The sequence below is a fragment of the Sinohyriopsis cumingii genome, chromosome 6 (assembly GCF_028554795.1).
Source record: "Sinohyriopsis cumingii isolate HCF-2022 chromosome 6, ASM2855479v2, whole genome shotgun sequence".
Lineage (NCBI taxonomy): Eukaryota > Metazoa > Mollusca > Bivalvia > Unionida > Unionidae > Sinohyriopsis > Sinohyriopsis cumingii.
The window spans coordinates 83,203,807-83,223,877 of NC_142966.1; the positions used below are offsets into that span (position 1 = coordinate 83,203,807).

The window sequence follows — 20,071 nt, forward strand, 5'->3', positions numbered from 1 at the left end:
AAACTAAAACGTTGTTTTAGGGTTGACAAAATAGTGGTGAGAGAATGGGTGGGAAAGCCAGATACATGGGAGTGGAGAAATCGGACCCGGTGTTCACCGACCCGGTTGGGTAGCTTCCTGCTGGGTACTCGGAACCGGTATCCAGTAACATTTCAATATGCGTCCATCATATATATATATACTGTTATGCCCCTTGAACTTGAATAACTGTAGTCTTTAGAAATATACGTTATCGGGATCATAAAAGGATGAATGCAATACAACTCATTTTATATGTTCTTACCATCACTATTTCTCTCTATCTCTCTCTCTCTCTCTCTCAAACACACACACACACACACACACACACACACACACACACACACACAAACACATCAAATTGATCTAGCCAGGTCAGTAATAACGTTGTTTTACGGTGGACAAAATGTTGGTGAGAGAGGGGGTGGGATATCCAGATGCAATGGGAGTGGAGAAATCGGAACCGGTAAAAAACCAACCCGGCTGGGCAGCTCCCTACATGGTACTCGGAACCGGCATCCGGTAAAAATTCAATACGCGTTCATCATACATATATATAGAGACTTTAACTCTATATCTATATCTGTTTAGGAAAATATCTAGAGAGATGCGATTCAGATGATATAGTGGCAAATATAAATGATACCCTATTGCGCCCACACCCATTTCCACATTGCGATCCTTACACATTGATTAACTGATGCGTGTAATTGACAGACGTACTTACTGCTTACTGACACGTGCCAAGATGGTAGCTGTTACTGTTTATCAATTTAAAAACATATCGGCAAATACCTAAAATAGTTAATGCAATATTTATTGTTATGTCATTTATGTTAGAATTTACTTTTGTGTGAATGGTGAAAGTAAAACTAGGTTAATAGAGGTCGTTCATGAAACGATTTTCCTAGCAGTTAGAAGAATATAGGTATGTATATTATGGCCTACTAAACCTGATAGTTGAGTATTTATATCAGCGAGTTACATATTCATTAGTCAGCAGCTGAAAAGATATATATATATATATATATATATATATATATATATATATATATATATATATATATGTGTGTGTGTGTGTGTGTGTGTGTGTGTGTGCTCCGAGTCACCGAGCGACTTTCTTTTATCATATGACAAATTTGATATTTATATCACTACAAGGAATGTCTCCCTTATAGTTCCAATTATTTTTTCACAGCGCCATAATTACAATAATTTGCAATGACGAAAGCGTCATATATGTTGTCGCTTTGGCAAGTGAAGTTGCATATATTCCTTCTCAAATACTGTTTACATTTCATAATATTTGATAAATATTTGAACAACACCAATGAGCCATTGGATCAGCGTTATAAAATCACAACAGTCTCGAGTTCTCGTATGTCAGTCGATGTTGAAAGTGTATACAGTAATAACGTGTTACATTTAATCTCAGACCAGGATTCTACCTTTGTTCCATCAGCCCCAACCCTTCAAGCTCAGGCTGATGCTGCTTACCTAGATTGACATCTGTGGTGAGATCAAGTATACGATATGCTAATTAAAACCTAGCCAGATATTTGATACATTCGATTACGTTACGAATGGTATTATCTACGTCTCAATTGCACTAACAGTATAAACGTCTTATCCTTTCTACTAACGACGTCTTTTCTCTCAAGGATTATAAGCTTTAATTTAATACTTTTCTCGTAAGGTTGGATTGACTTTGCAAATCGTTGGAAGTATGTTTATGTTACGATTTATTACATTTTCTTTTTCATTGGTTGCAATATGACACATCAATAACACTACATTACTTTTCAGATCCTGTTTGTATTCTTCATGTTATAACGTATGTTACCTGTGTTGTAACCTTCAGCAGCCCTATATGATTTAACCTTGCTGTTTTCAATTACTTTTCTGCCTCACACTAACTAGTAAAGATTCATTGCATTATTCATCCGACATTTAAAAAAAAAACAGTTCGTGTGTCGATGGGGAAAGTTTGGTTTCCTATATGTTGATCTTGCTGCAATCACTGAATGAGCAAGCGTCTGTCAGTCGCATTCCTGTATGGTGTTGATAATGATGAGGATGATAATAACGATTGTGACAAAATTTTACTGTATAGGCAATACGAGTGCTGAATAATATAAAACATACAGAATATAATGAAGAGTCATAGCAAGCAAAACGCCACATCCTCGTCTCTCTCCCTCCTTCATTAGTCTATCTTATACTCGCTACCATCATCTATACAAATGAAGTGTGATGCTGTTCGATGTACTCAACTGGACATGCTGTACTGACTTTGTTTAAAATAGTAAATGCAAAATTGATGTGAATAGCTGATATTGTCTATTTAAAAAAGTAACTTGCTGGGTTATAATTCGTGACTGGAAAATAGGTAAGCGAACATGAAGGTTTATGATCTTCCTTCTCGTAATGATATTTATTGTTGTGACTTGGCTGTCATCTGTTATGCTTTGAAGAGGGTTCTAAAGTTGATTTCCCTAGCTCTCAAGCGATTTAAACGAAAAATAAACTTGAGGGGAGAATGCACTCACGAAGTGCGTAGATTTGTTATGATTTATGTGTTGGCAATTTAGCAAGCGTCAAGCTTTCAATTACTTAATGCTAGCATAAATATCTGTTTTCATGTCATTGTAGCAATATAAGTCATTTAAACCGTAATTTACGGGACTATTCAGCTCAGTGGTAAACTTGGGAGCATCTTCTCTGCTTCTTACTCTAATTTAGTCTTATCCTCTTCTATTACTAACATTATCAGGCGTGGTCTGATTTGATGAAACTTCGTGTACGTTTAAATCATGTATAAATCTTGTACATGATATAATCGATGCTAATTAAAACTTTGAGATATTATTATGTTTAAATAGATATTATTTTCTTTTCCCTCTTGCTCTGAGAAACCATGCAATACATTCTCGATGTATATGTTTTCATTAAGATCTCTTCAATTTGTCAACTGATTGAGTTTGCTGTAGGTCTTCAAATATGATCTATATCCAAATGTTTTCCACTAGAGAACAGGCACGACGTTTCCATGTTGTAAGCCCACTTTTATTGCTTATTAATAACAGTTAAGCATTGAATTGTGGATGCAAATGGCAAGAATAAATCTCAAATTAATTAGTCATGATTATGTTTAATTTTTACTCATTCGTGCGTTTTAATTATTTTCTGGTATGGAGACATATTAATGGAGCTAGTTATGTATTTGTTTAACTTCCTTACAATCAGATCATCTAATATAGAAGTCTTCGTCGTTGATTTATTAAAATAGCAATATTTTATTGTATACTTTACTAATGGTAATATGTGTTCGTTTTCAGAATGTAAAAATATATCAGTTTTATTTGTACGGAGGAAATGGAAGGAAAAAAATACGATATTTGTCGAAACGAAGCGTATTTGTTTTTATTTCAACCGCTTCTTCTACTGATATGATAAACAGCAAATGCCCTTAGATATAAACATGTATTCAGGGACTGGTTTCTTCATTAATTACAGTCTAAAAGTCGATTGGTTTGTTCCGCAATACAATGATGCCATTTTTCTGCTCGATTATACGTTTAAATCTTCATGCATTAAAGAAGAAAATAAAATTTAACTTTATGACGTATTTTACCGGTATTGATCATGTTCTAGTACATGCCATGAAATGTTTAGTTTACAAGCGAAATCTAAAATCTATCAATCAGCAAGTATTTATGTTCATCTTCCAAACCAATATGTAGCAGTCTATTTTATTGACCGTTCATGTTATTATGTATACAACTATCTGAATTTCTCCATTCTTTAATAAGCACGATGAATATGAACGTTGTGATGCGTTTTATACAATGATCAGCAAATGCGATTGAATTCAATTTATCTTTATATATCAGCAGAATTCGATCTTACAAACAGTACAACAGCCTGATGCAAACATTAAGATGAACTTAACCGATATATAGTCAGAAAGTATGTTATAGCTTTGAAAGCCTCTCACACAACTGTGTTATTGTAGTCTGGGCTATATATATAGACCATGGTGGTGGTGGTGGGGGGGGATCTGAGTATTTCTATAATGTAAGTGACATGTCACTTGCAGCAACCCGTCTCCCATGATGCATACCTAATAACGCGCCTTGTGCAGACGAACTGTCCCCGTAAATATTAGTCTAATTGTGCTCTGTTTTATATTCCGCAATAAATTTCATTTTGTGGTTTGCCAGACTTCTGTTTCTTTTTCACGGCGGCTTAAGTAGCACAAGTTGTGCCAATTATTGTACCAGTCTTTAATATTTACAGCTCTCGGGATGTTCTTGATATAATTTTCGTACGACAGTTATTGCAAAACAAGATTGCATTAATTTATATTTCACAATGGGTCTCGCGATTTTATACGAATGGTTGGTAATGTAAGGAGTATAGTAGATTAATTATTTGTTTATATTTTATGTTTATCTAGTGTGTTTTTTATTTGCATTTCGCTGTTGTATTCAACCCGGAGAGCATCGAACCAATTAAACATTATTAAGTTACTTTACACTATAATAAGCATACTATAACACACAAATGGCTTAAGAATTGTGTACAAACGTAAATGCAGATGAAAATTTGTAGTACGAACGTTTATACACTTTCCTTGCTATATTTAAGTGGGTTTCTGTTAAGGTCTAAAAATAACTTCGAAAAAATAATTTATGTTACGATTGCACGAGACTGATTAACATGTTTTGTGAGATGCTTCAGTGGGTATACTGTATAATCATATTAAAGCAGTATGGCAAAATTAAGGTAACATATTTGAATATATTTAATTTGATATATCACTTGGAAGCATAAACAAAAGCTTAATGATGGATTCTATGATTACAAAAAACAATTTCTGGTTATTAAGCTTTTTAAAAATCTTTTTGGAAATATTAAGATTCGAATTACGATGAAAATGTCTCTTAGACTTTTATGTCACATGTTTAGGCTCATTAAACAGAAACACAAGAAAGAGTGAAAACAACAAGCTCTGAAAAAATACACTAATTTATTTCCCTGGAAAAATTGTGTAAAAATTAAAAAATATTAACTTGCGGTTTTATACTATCAAATTCAAAAATAATCCATGAATAATTCAAGAATAACAGTTTTAAGTCATAATAACAAATTGTTTTTAAGTTCGAATCCCGACAAAAATCCAAGATGGAAGACGATGACGTATGCTGAAATTTGTTTGTGTTGAAGTCTACAGTTCATTGTAGAAACAAGAATTGTCACTCCGGTTTTTGATAGCTGAATAAATTTTTATCTAAAATAAACTGTCCTTGTTCAACAATTTTACATGAGCACACGTATTTTCCAGAACAATAACAGAATTAATCCTTTTAGATCTAAGTAATTTGAAAGAAATCCAATCCAAGTAATATGAAATAACTCAAAATAGCAAAACATACAATTTCCACTGAAATAGTCCAGTTTATACTGAGAATAACTCCTCAAAACAGAGGTTAAATCGAGTCTTTAAACGTAAACAAGGGGTCAGTGGATCATCTTCTCGATGCTTATATAAATTAATAACTTGTTAAAGTTCACGAGCACCCGGTGTGACCCTGACGAAAACTAATCTTTATACTCTAAGAAATAAAAAATTTGTTTACCTCTTAAACACGAAGTCCCATCATGACCTCGACAACAACCAATCATTTTAAAATAAAAATAGAACTTGTTTACGTGGTTGCTACAAATTTTAAAACAAGGTCAGGATTCAGACCAACACCTGGTGTTTACAAAACGAACAGCCATGGTCAAACCATTTTATAAAAAATGTATTATCTCTAGTGAATAAATTTACATTACAATAACAGGTAATGAAAAATATAAAAAAAATAAACTGAGAAGCAATTAAATTGAAATAAATATATATTAAATCGGATATAATTATATAAAATATGCATAACAAGACATATACAAAGTAAAACGTTCACAAGCTTTCGTAAGTCACATCTGCACATGCAATGTATGTATGTATGTATGCATGCATGCATGCATGCATGTATGTATGTATGTATGTATGTATGTATGTATGTATGTATGTATGTATGTATGTATGTATGTATGTAATAACATTTGTAAGTATTTTATAATTCAAGATATATAAACTACCTCATGAATGTATCAACGACTATCAAATTTACTATTCCTGTGTGGCTAACGTATTTGTCAGAACAACTTAGAACTTTCCGACATTGAATTCTGCCTGGTTGATTCCGTTGCTATTCAAATCGTCACTTTATATGGAGAATTTATCATCAAGGTTTAAGTAGGTGATAAATTCCCAAAGTAACGCACGCGAAGCTTCTAAAGATCCAAAGATAATTAAATTTGTTTCACATTTAAATCATCTGTTTGTCTTGGGTTGAATGTACGTGTCCTTAACGTTTGAAGACTTTTTACAAAAATGGCAGTGACGATTACACATATGGTTAAGCCAATAATGATTTTAAATTAGTCAAGGTGTCCATGTATCTTGTGTAGAGACTAATTAGAATTTTCATGATGACTAATATGGAATAAATCATATCAAATATCGAAGAATGGAATATCGCATAAAGTTAGCAGGATGTCATCAAACTGTAAAAGCCATTGTATATCAATGTAAAACCGAGAACACGTTACACATACTTCGGATATAATGCAAATCTATTTTACAATGTGTATCTTTTGTTGAAGATAAAAATTGTTGGATGAAAGGATTAACATCTTGCATCTGTACACAGAGACAAGATTAAATAATAAAACGTTTTCTATACACAGCATGATTAGACTGATTGATGTGGTCCTTTCTGGTTATTTCAAGCAATGAAGTTCATTAAACTAGAATGGTATTTACATTAGTAAAACTGTATACAGGAGGTATGTCTTACAATGATTCTGGTTTATTTAATAATTCAAATATGGTTTATACCACGGTTATTTCTTTATCTTTAATTGTATTATCGTCTTGCGTACGGTATCGATAAACAGCCTTCAAGTTGGAATACTAGATAAAATAATTATTCACATGTTATAAATCAGTGAAAAATCATGGAACTAACAGTAAATATATCAATGGCGAATAACGTAAACAAATCATTTCAATATAAACAGAATCGTGCTGTGGAAAAGCTCTGGATAGCTTTTATGTTATGTGCATACGCATATCTAAAAGTCTGTTAGTTTTGCCAGCTCATAATCGGACCCAATTGCAAAGTTTTTAGTTGCACCATTGTTCTCTTCAGTTGCAGATTTTCGTTTGTTTCCAGTATCAATACTATTGAATAAATGTTCATTGTTTCCCTTCAGAACAACAGTGGGCTGCTGATCCTTGCACACGGGTGTGTCATATATGTCACCAATTTTAAACTCGATGTATTTATCCGGCAAAGATGCGGCTTTGATGTCTGGTAGTGGTGGATCTTTAGAAGACACTCCAGAATTACTGTTATCTATAGGCCATACTTCACTCTCAGCATCAAGAGACTGGAGATCTTCTTTGAATGTCTGAGAACCCTCCTTAGATTTATGTATGGTTCGTACATTTACCGTCTCTCCATTTCTAGACGCGATTGTTGTTTTATCAAGATCGATGTGAATGTATGAATCTTCTTCCATGATGTTTGTTTGTCTTCCCTTGGTTCTGTCTGAGTCGAGGTCAACATGGGAGTAGTTATCAGCAATACGTGGTTCGTTAGTAATTGTTGTCTCTTTCGTGTAATCATTGCTCTGTGACTCTTGTATTAAAAATTGACCATGAGAATATTCATTTGTAGTTGGAAGGGAGGCAGGGTTTGATTGACTGGATGCATGGTAATACGTATCATCAAGTTTCTTTACTTCTATTGCCGATACAGAGTCATAGTTTGGCATCTTTACAGCACATTTTTTCTCAAACTGAATTCTGTCATATTCTTCAATTTTACCGTTTCCTCCATTTTTCATCTCGTCTTTAGCAATATCACTATCATTTTTTTTCTTTCCTTGCAGGTATGGAATGAGTTGCTATAGATTTGTCATTCATCTCATCGTAATTTGGGGTTTCAACAATTATTTCATAGTTATGGGTTGACTGTCTATTACTCGTAATGTCATGATTTATCAGCTCGTTAGGTACTTCATACTTGGATGCATCGTCCCTAGTAGATTTCTTACATCGTCTGTTTGGATAAATGTAGTGTTAAAAACATTGGTTTTATATATATATATATATATATATATATATATATATATATATATATATATATATATATATATATATATATATATTTTAGGTCAATGAAACTAGTATTGATCGAATACAACCTTAAATAATATTTATTTGTTTGTTTAACTGACTACATTAAAGTCAATGAACCATTCAATGTCCACCATTTGAAGCTGTTTTTGTACGTTTGCTTGCTTGTTTTCTTGTTTGATGTTGTTCATTGGATTTTATTGGGGGTGGGCGAGGCAGATAATATTTGCCCCAAATATACAGTACTGATGCTGATTCAAGATTATTAACGTTAGCGCTTATAGCACCTGAATTAAATGTGCTTCATCAAGCAAAAGCTGACAATGTTTAACGAGTATGTATCTCTAAGATATCTGTACATTGCACAGTGTGTGTGTGTGTGTGTGTGTGTGTGCGTGCGTGTGCGTGTGTGTGTGTGTGTGTTCATGTTGTGTATTTTTGCTGTGACCTAATCTCGTTCACATTTTATATAGTATGCGAGATTAAATTGTAGAATAAGAGCGTGGCATGTGTTTTAGATTATACTGATCGAAAACAATGTAAAACTAACAGCACGATGAACACTTCTAATTGTCGGTGTCTGTTAAATTGTTAGCTGCCTGTTAAATTGTTAACTTTTCTTAATCAAGGCTGAAGTTCAATACTTTATTTTTTGTTCTACACGAGATAAAAAAATAACAATGTTTATGAGCATCGATATAAATGTTTAAGATTATTTTGCATATTTTGACCCGATCCGGTATATCAATATATTCTCAGTTTGCCTTTATATGTGTCTTTTCTATATGCGTGTGTGTATATACTTATTATTTTTTAGCAAACATTTCACGGGAATGTACAAAATTGTTATTTTCATACCTCCTATGCAAAATAAATACTGCTACCACAACTGCAGATATCACAAGTACTGTCGCAATCACAACTAAAACGATCATGATGTGTTTAGACTGTTCGTCCTCGCCTGAAAGAAACAGTTAATAATATCATCCGTATAAATATGGCTATTCCCAATATTAAATTGGCATAATGGTCAATCATGTCTTGTAGTAAGGCGTTTGTTTGCTAGTAAAACTATATACAAGAAATGGATTCTAAGATAAAGGGTCACGTGCACATTTTCGTCCGACATACACAAGATTAATCATAAATATAGATTTATTTATATCACTTATATTTATCTTGTACAGCAAGTTTATGTTTGTACAATTTTCAAAACTGTGTATCAAAGCTCGAGTTTTGAGACAGCAATGGAGCTCGAAAGGGTGGAGACTATGTTACACATGAGGTGTGATTCGTCATTGTTTTTACAGGGCTACTTTATTGATTTTCATTACTTTTTGTATTTTTCTCAATAAATGCGTTAATGGATTGTCATATCAAGAGCACAGTTGCCAATGTTTGATGAGTTACAGTGTTCGAGAGGCTATTCATTCAGTTGAAGATCAACAAATACTTTTAACACCTACTGTACAAAACAATCGTAGACGTACAACTTTTGGTCTTGGTTTATAATCAAGCATCCTTGAGAGGAATGTGAAACAAAGTATATAAACAACACTTTAGCAGTCGAATTTAGGTTGAATGGTGAGCAACATAACAACTGGGTAAGTATTCATATGGGGATGAATGTCTACATAGAAGTAGATATTTTATATTTCCTTGTATGGTCCTAAATGCTCCGGAATTTTACAAAGTATTTATAGCTTAGCAATCTTACGAAATTCTCTGTTGGAATATTCAAGATAAAGAACTATTAAATTAAGCTATCCGAATGTTTTGTTGAAATGCAGTATAATTTCTTTGATCAGCATTAACAGTTTAATATAGGTGTCACTGTCTACAGAGTTCAAGAGGTCATTAAATCTTATATCATTAGGGTTTTTAATATACATTTTGAGTTGTAAATAGTTAGAACGACTGAAGACAAAATACGTTCACAAATACAATGCAATTCATCGCTTAAATCATCGAAGCTACACAAGAAACATATTCATTAGCTCCATCGATATAAAAGAAAGGACAGCATTTAAAATTGAGGTAACTTTATTTATTTGAATCTATGTGTCCATTCAAAATTGCTGCAGTAATAATAACTATTATCTTTCTGCTGCGATACCCGTCGAAATTAACTATCAGTGCGCCATCTAGTGACACTTCAGGACACATAATTTGAAACTTGCAGATGGGTCCATTCATTTGTCATGCGAGTGATCTCCTCCTTCAAGATTATACTAATCTAAGAATTTGAAATTGTATCTCGAAACTCAGTGTAACTTTGCAACAAATTTGTAGTGGTAGTAGTAACAAGGTTATATATCTATCTTCAACTCAAATCTGAGATCAACTAATTTCTTGAAACTTGTATGCAAACAGAAAAAATGGATCTCTCAAGCCTATTCAGTTCAAAAATAAAATTATTATCCGTACCATTCAATGAAGTTGATGCTGAGCAGTACTTGATTATTTGTTTGACAAAGTAACACCAATTGTGCTGGACGCATTTTCTGGTGTTCCAATTGTATTTGTTGTTGTACTTGTACCTAAAATGTATATTGCCTTAAATCTTCATTCAGTGAAATTACATATTACCGATGTGCATTCTTTTCTTAGCATTGTTGCACTGCAAAACATATTTAAATATTTAACACAGTACATTTTCGTTAACAAGCGTTCCTTCATCTGACGACAGTGACTGTTTTAATAATAATAATAATAATAATAATAATAATTTGGAATTAGTATATGTCTCTTTCAATATCAGTTTAGAATTATACTGAATTCGAAGTCAGACGTTATGTAATATCGGTGTTTTGGACAAAGTGAAATTTGATTACTTGATTCCGAATAATTTTAGATCAAGGCATCTTTTACCTTGTTATGAAAATTCACAAACCTGTTGAGCATTAACTATGGCAAGGAACATTCCGTCTAGCAGGTCAACTGTTTCAGATTATTCAAGAGAGACTGAGCGTATTGCGGAATGAACAGATTTGTATTTAAACCCTTTGACTACGAAATAGCTTTCGTATGATAGAGATAGAACTGAATTCCTGCCTCCACCCCGCAAAATTTAACAAAAAAATTAAACACCTTTAAAATCTTAATTTGCTTACAGCGGCCATTAGACAAACATGAAGCATGATAAGGTTTTAACTTCTTGTAGAAATGTCGTGCTCATTTAATAATTTAGTAGCAAATTGATTGTATGAGATGAATTGTAATTTACTAAAGATTTGCGATAGAAAGCGCAATTGTTTTTTTAACTAAAATTAATATCTCCAAAGAATGGGTAAATTAATGGACATATATGTTTCCTACGTCTTATCAGAACTTATATATAGCTGAAATACAAACAGAAATATTTCCTAAGTTCTAAATGATATCATTTTCTATGTCAAGTTTACTCACGCATTCTTCATTTGGACCTATTCGGAAAAAGAACTAAAGAGTGTCATAACTGGATGAATAATCACCATTCTTTAGTTAAAATTAAAACAAAAAAAAATAGTAAGGAAAGTGTAGACTTCTCAATGACAATATTCAAGGGAAATAACTATATAAGGTTGATAATCTGAATAATTATGTCAATATTAAGGAAACAATCACTCGTCAATTACTACGTAAGACTGGTTTCCATCCATGGCGTACGTTTAGGTATATAGTTAAATCTCAAGTACTGAAGTTCGGCTGGAACTGCAACAATGAACAATATCTTCATATGACATGTTTATAGTTTTTCACAGGAATACACGCAAAATATTACAAAGTCAGGGACCATAGCATAACGAAAGCGTACACATTAAGCAAACTAATATTCAAAGCAAATAACAAGTAATATTTCCGAGCATTGTTCATTTGAATACACGAGCAGCCTCTATATCCAAGCACGCGAGAGTATTTATTAATTGGCCACGAAAAGGTCCACAATCGTTTGGAATATGCACTTTGGTTTCAACATATAAACTAAATTTTCAATTTGCTTTAAGTGTAAACTGGATGAATTCAAACATGATAAAAATCTTGAAAACAGACTGAAAGTTTAAAATCAAACAACATATTCCATGTGGTACAAAAATGTGAGCCATATGATGTGTTGTTTGAACCGTAACAAGCAGTATTTGTTGTAAAACAGACAGAAATGTACGTGTTATGACGCAGGGGAATTTTTGTGACATACGAATTCAAAGACCAATAAAAAAAACTATATGCACATTTAGTGCAAACTGCACTAAATATCGTTTTGCTAGTGAATGACATTTAGCGCAACATCTACTGGTAAATAACGGATAGAACGGAATATATGTAAAAATGGCACTGATGATATAAACTCGACCATTGTCCAATGCAGCTGAAGGTTGTGTTTTAACCTTCTTGTTTCTCCGTTTTACAAAACATTGTACAATCCATCTATCCAATGCTCTCTCTCTCTCTCTCTCTCTCTCTCTCTCTCTCTCTGTCTCTATATATATATATATATATATATATATATATATATGTGTGTGTGTGTGTGTGTGTGCGTGTGTGTGTGTGTGTGTGTGTGTGTATGTGTGTGTGTGTGTGTGTGTGTGTGTAACCCACAAACCAATTTATATAGTAAAGGAAGCAGTTCCATTATATAAGACGTTCTATGGTTCTCAGGTGGCATATTCAGTAAGATTCATTTTCTTTCCTGGTTTCATAATTCCAGTTGGGGTTGTGAACAATTCCAATAAGTGTTACATCACTGAAAGTGTGGCCACAGGAAGAGACGTGTTCTGCAACTGGACTTATGTACAGCTTCTTTGTAATCCAATCAGATCTGTGAAAATGTTTCTTTTGATGTAACTTTTCAGTTTCTCTGACATAGTGAGGGATACAGATCTTGTATGTGGTAATATAAATTACATTCTCTGTTTTGCACGTTATGTTTCGACCATGTATCTTCAGCTTTTCGCTAGTCACTGTGTTAGAAAATGAGTTGGTATCTATCACATGTTGACAGTTTTTGCACCTTTTATCCCCAGTGGGGCCAGATTTACTAAGGTGGTCTTGGTTAGTGTTTGGCGTTTACCTCGCTCTGACTAGGCCGTCTTTGAGGATATTTTGTCTCTGGTAGGGTACTACTCTACTTGTTTTGTTCGGGAGGATTAACTTGAGTGTGTCGCCAGATTTCACAATGGGCCAGTGTTTCCGGATGATTAACCTACTTTGGGGTTGTCTGGATGGTAGGTCACAATAAATGCTATCCGGTAGACCTTTTCCTTTTCACAGCATTTTGGTAGGTCCTTGCAGTTCGTAAGCTTAGCCCTTTGGGTAGCCTCCGCTATCAGGTCTTTGTCATAGCCTCAGTTAATCAAATGTTCCAAAGTGTACAGAATTCCAGTTGCAGAACACTTCTCTTCCCGTGGCCAAACTTTCAGTGAAATTGACGTTGAAGCCGACTAGTTGAAACATACGAAATTTAAAGCTTTTATTCCTATAGATAAAGTCGTGTAAAATTATGTAACCTCAAAGCTTTTATGTTTTATTTTTTTATATTTTTTTTTTTTTTTTGCATGTTTGCCTTGTTTCTGTTTTGTTTTTGTTTGAAAAAGACTAATCTATAATCGAAAGCACTTAGGCTGGTTTTGCACTGTTCGTTGTCACCGTATTGCATTTATCTTGATATATCCCTGACACGCGAGATCAGGAGATCCCTTGCTGGATTCAGTGCATTTGAAAGGACTGTTATTCGCTGCATACATATTATATATATATATATATATATATATATATATATATATATATATATATATATATACCAGAAATCTGACATGAACTTACCTCTTAAGACTGGTAGGCAGCACATAATACAAAATGGATCTATTAAGCCTACGAAATAAAAATAAAATACTTATTTGGAGCGTTCTTATCGTAATCCTTAAAATTCAATGAAGTTGATATTAATGCTGTACTTGACTGGTTGCCTGAGGAAGTAACTCCAAGTGTGGACAGAGACGCAGTTGATGTCAGAATTCTGCTGGATGTCTTTGATGTTGTTTCAGTTTTCTTATCTGTTGTACTTGTACCTAAAATGTATATGGGTTTAGATAATGATTTCATGGAAATTTTATATTACTGATGATCATTCTTTTCTCGCCATTTCCGTCAACAAAAGTTCCATTTCAATTTATTGTTTGCGGTTTCACAACTTTACAAAAATGTTTCATCTTTTAGAAACTAACGTTTCATTGCATAAATTTATATGCGTTTTATTTAATGTTGCTTTGTTTCAATTTTTATTTTTTAATGAATCGAGGTGTCTGTGAAGGGGAATAAATATCATTCTCGGCGTAGCGCACAATATTTAATAACCACAGTGGATTCTCGCTACTATTCGGTTAATGAAGACAGGGTATAATTGTAATTATCTGCAAATATTACTTTACTTAAATCTTTTAGTGAAGCAAACAAACAAACAATCAAAAGATGGACTTATCATGGAGCCACAGGAGTATTAAACGCGAAGTGGATGTTGAGGCAGGCAGAATTGCAAACACTGCGCGATTCGTTATACGAACAGTTGGAAACTATAAGCATGATCTTAAATCGCGTACAAATACGAAGGCGTACATTAAGGGCAAGACTTTTTCGTAAACTGAATACGATGGATAAATAGGTCAAAGAACCGACTGACATCATGAATACAATACATGAAATAACTATTTTCAGATTGATGAAATGTAGGTAAATATTAACGAATTCCATTCTCCTCAAGGATGTCATCTAAATCCAATGACCCATCACCTATCCCGCCTCCTGGGTTTACATTTCACCTAGCGCACCACCTCACTCCTTTACTCTATCGCTACTAACGTTATCTTTAACATACTGTCGTTTTCTTTCCTTATTTGTTATTAGGAAACATTTGCTTCGTCTTCTTTTTATACAATAAATCCAGGTTGACACTATTTTCCATATGACGCACCACTGTCCATCAAGCGCTGCCTTGACGTATAGTGCGGAACATCACGCCATCTTTTCTGATATTGGTCGTCAACAATATACCGTAATATGAACAAGCGGCAGTAAGTAGCCATATATATATATATATATATATATATATATATAGAGAGAGAGAGAGAGAGAGAGAGAGAGAGAGAGAGAGAGAGAGAGAGAGAGAGAGAGAGAGAATATTGTTACGTGTTTAGGCTCTCATAAACAGTAACAAGAAACAAGTGAAGACAGCAAGCATTGTAAAATTTAACCAAAAAAATTTCACTAGAAAAACAAGGTGAAAATAAGGAAAAGAACTTCGAAAATGGAAGGCGATGACGTATACTGTAGTCAGTATAGTACTGAAGTGTCAACAGTTCTTTGTTGACCCACATAAAATAATATTCCAGTTTTGAATTCCGAATAAAATTTCAATAAATGTCCGTGTCCAAGAATTCTGTCTGAGAACTTAAATATTCCCAGGGAAAAGAATTAGCCTCTTAGAATCCAAATAATTTGAAGAAAAATTAAAATTTAATTCCAGCTGGTCACAACAAAAAAAAACCTTGACGTCTAAGTGTTTAAAAGACGAGCTGAAATTATTTTTCAAAACATCACTATTAATTCTGCCTGCTGCGCAAATCAGACGCAAGGATAAGGGTCAACCCTTCAGTAAGACGAGAGTTACGAAATAATCACTATATATTTAAAGTCACGTACACCCAGTACAGCATCGGTTTCACTCTATAAATCCAACACTAAGAATGAATTAAAAAATTTAAAAAATATGTTTACTTCAACTCTTGCTGATTTTTAATCAAGGTCAGGAACTAGGTCAGCATTTGATACAAAGTACTAATATTAGGTTTTCGAAAAGCTGTACTGAATTTCTGGAAAATATCAAATCCAGTAAATATTAGTACATTGCAAAAACTAGCAATGGAATTAAAAAAAATATGAAAAATTTTAAACTAGCAAGCAAACAATTAAATCAAATCAAAAACACACACACACACACACACACACACACACATATATATATATATATATATATATATATATATATATATATATATATATATATATATGGTTGATCTAAGTCATTAATCTGCTTTAGTTATCATTACTATTCTCTCCTCCCCCATCCATCTCTCTCTTTCTCTCTCTCTCTCTCTCTCTCTTCCTTTAGTAGGTTTGACATAACTTTTACCATCATTCATTGGTCATGAGAAACAAGCGAAAATCCTTTGAGCTCGTCTTCTCATGGACTACCTCAATATTTCTGCATATTTTGTCCCCAATGCATGAAAGAGGAGGGGAAACGGGAAGCAGAAAGGATTGCGATGAAATTGTATACCATATTATATTCATTTAGAAAACGGGCATTATTAATGTGTGTGTGTGTGTCTGTGTGTGTGTGTGTGTGTGTGTGTGATTTAGATTTTTAACGTAGCTTTAACAATTTTCTAGTCATATTGCTACGATGTCTACAGTGTGGCAGTATAAAGTGATGTCTAGCACTGGGGCCATGCCGCAGACATGTAGCACGATGTCCCACCCAGTCACATTATCCTGACACCAGGCCGACCAGTCCTAACACTAACCTCTTAATGCTGAGCGTCTAGCGAGGCAGCTGTTAGCACCATTTTTCGAAGTCTTTGGTATGACTCGGTCGGGGTTCGAACCCACGACCTCCTGCATCCGGGGCGGACACTCTAACCACTAGGCAAAATTATTTTATCGTTATTTTCATACATCACTAATGACGAATGAGTGGAAAATCATTTTTTTATAAGTCGCAATATCTTTCAGTCCGTTTCAGTTCTCCACCAATGTCCACAAAGACCAGAATCAACGTGATTGACTGTCGATTTAAGAATAGTCCATTGAAGAGAATGGAAATACATAAATTTGACTATATGCAATTTACTAGTTACTAGATCTGCATATTCAAATAATAGTGTGATATATCAACAGTTGCAAAATATATTGTACGCTTTAATATTGATTTGAATCATTATAATACGCATGAAACATATTACTGACGCAATCACATTCTTTTGCCATTGTTTGTTCAATGCAGCAAAATGTATATTAATACAAAAAAGCAGACAGAGACAAACTTACCTGCAACACATTCATAATCCACTCTTAAGTAATCTAACTTTTCTGCCCACATACTTCTAATTCAATATTGACTTCCTCATAAGATATATTACAACGCGTCTGTAAGTGGCATCTTTCATTTAAAACTGATACGTTTCGATAGGGCGCCAAACAGCCATCTGGTTCCTGCGTACAACAGTCGATACATGGACTGGCACCTTGTCCGCATTTCCCCTTCGTAATGCCGTACGAGCTGTTAATCACTATAATGAAGGAAGGTGTACAGTCAAGCTGCAGATTACGACAAGAGCAAACATATTCTGTTTTATTCTCAGTGCTTGCATTACCTGCAAAATATAATAACATTTCATTCATCGATATATCTATCTCAAAACTACTATCAAATTATGTATGCATGTATGTATGTATGTATGTATGTATGTATGTATGTATGCATGTATGTATGTATGTATGTATGCATGCATGTATGTATGTATGTATGTATGTATGTATGTATGTATGTATGAATGTGCGTATGTTTGTATGTATGAATGTGTGTATGCATGAATGTGTGTATGTATGAATTTGTATGTATTTATGTATGTACTTATATATGTACGTATGTATGTATGTATGTATCTGTCTATCTGTCTATCTATCTATCAAGCTGAAGTGCAACGAGCAATAAAAAGACGTAAATACAATATCTACTAAATACATGTAAGTGGAAATCACGAGTAAAAGGCCAAAAGTTAAGTATGAGATTTTCTGTTTAACATCGCTGTAAAATGTGTATAATTGCTGAAAAGTGATGCTACAAGTACGTTTTAGTCAGATCGCTGAATTTGCCATGACATATCTCCATAGTTAAGTAATATAACTACAACTTCCAAATATACATTTGGATCAACTTTTGAGGACAAAACTCCAGACTGAGCAAAGTAATAGATGCCATATAATTTAAGTTATGACACTTTGGATAAATGGAGGATGTAAAACAAAAAATGAAATACAAACAGTTCTAACTATAATGGAGTAAAAGGTAAGTCTCAGAAAGTACACAAACAAGCAGAGTACATGATATTGTATCGTAATATAAAGAGACACAAACGAACACAAATACACATTTATTGGTATTTATAGTTAACTTATATTGTTCTTGGCTTATCTTAATAACTTTATATGTACATCTGTATGGTTTACTTGATTATGTCCAAATTCAAGTTATCTGTGTACCTTACCAGTAACATTTATTTTGTAAACACAATAATACATAGTTAATATTTCCTTATCATTGTGGATTAAATATCCAGATCATTATTAATAGTAAACCTGTTTACTTTAATTTGACTTAAAGATACAGTCTTGATTCTGACCTTATAATATTTCACAATTGAAATTTCCGATTAGTCGACATAGTATTTCAGAAAAAGGTAATTGCGACCTAGTTCAAGTCGAGGGGTATATAATCTCGATTATAATGGGGTTATTTATTTTTGCCTTAAAATCTGAAGCAGAATTAGTCTATTTTTATTTTCAGCTATTAATTTAGGTTTATTTATTTATTTATTGAAAATAAATATTCACTGCTGCAATGTTCTCGCTATTATTCTTGGACTAAACATTAATATGGAATTATAGTTAATTCAGAGAAGGTCATTTTGATTATATTATTATGGTACAACAAAAGAATGTTAGCACATCGCCACACTCCAGGCCTTTGGCACATTAGCACGTTAGCGACAATAAGCACATTAATACTCAATATTGGAATTTATTTGGAACACTAGTAGAGTTTAATTGGAACTCTCATAATTTGGACTTGTAATAGAACCTTTAGAATTATTTCGGATTTAATTCACAATAGTGTAAGTTCTTTTTCAACTTTCTTTCTTTATGCTAGGCAAATAAAACCTTTGTGTTGAATTCTACAAAACATGTAGGCTTTCGCTCCTTTGTATTACTTAGCTTAAGACCATATAGTCGTAACAATATATATATATATATATATATATATATATATATATATATATATATATATATATATATATATATATATATATATATATATATATATATATATATATAATCATTTGATCTCAATATATATAATCATTTGATCTCAATAAAAGGATTCTAAATTTGTCATTGTCAAGAGTCTTCATCATCAAAACTCTGTGCTGGCGTCGTAGATAAGGCAACATATTTCATTCCAACCATTCATCGCTCTAAGCAATTTATTAGAATCCTTGGAGTCCATGGATTTGAAAGTTCACTGTAGATGGTTAAAGTGTAACATAAACATTGCCAGCTTTACAAGAAATAATTGCTTGCAGTTAATTTTATCTTCAATACTTTGTCAATTTCGAATTTCTGTCCTGTTAGAGAAGACATAAGAGTAATTCTTTACAAGTAATTTCAATACACGATATTAACGAACTTGTCTAACGCAGAATAGAGAAGAGATACACAAGAATGTAATATTGACAAATACCACAATTTATTGTCAGATAAACAAAATCATTTAAAATATTTGAACCTGGTCTAATTTCCTGTAGTCAGGTTGGCACCCAAAAATGTCATTATAAATTATGTACATTTATTTATTTAGTCAAGTACACACACTAATATTTGTCACATGTGAGCTATGCATGCCTCTATTAGTTGAATCTATAAAAGATATTCATTGGCCACTGGGATATTTCAAATCATAGTTTGCCTGACTAATGTCGAATATCA

At 33.1% G+C, this 20,071-nt stretch overlaps 1 protein-coding gene across 1 annotated transcript; it reads right to left on the reverse strand.

Moving 5' to 3' along the window:
* Positions 1-6,684: 6,684 nt before the first annotated feature.
* LOC149797338 (uncharacterized) lies at positions 6,685-17,675 on the reverse strand. The gene is made up of 4 exons (XM_089962065.1): positions 17,354-17,675; positions 14,206-14,319; positions 9,131-9,233; positions 6,685-8,195 (listed from the first exon to the last, which is right to left on the reverse strand). The coding sequence occupies exons 1-4, from the start codon at positions 17,403-17,405 to the stop codon at positions 8,003-8,005; spliced, it is 462 nt and encodes a 153-aa protein (XP_089818191.1). The 5' UTR covers positions 17,406-17,675; the 3' UTR covers positions 6,685-8,002.
* Positions 17,676-20,071: the final 2,396 nt, after the last annotated feature.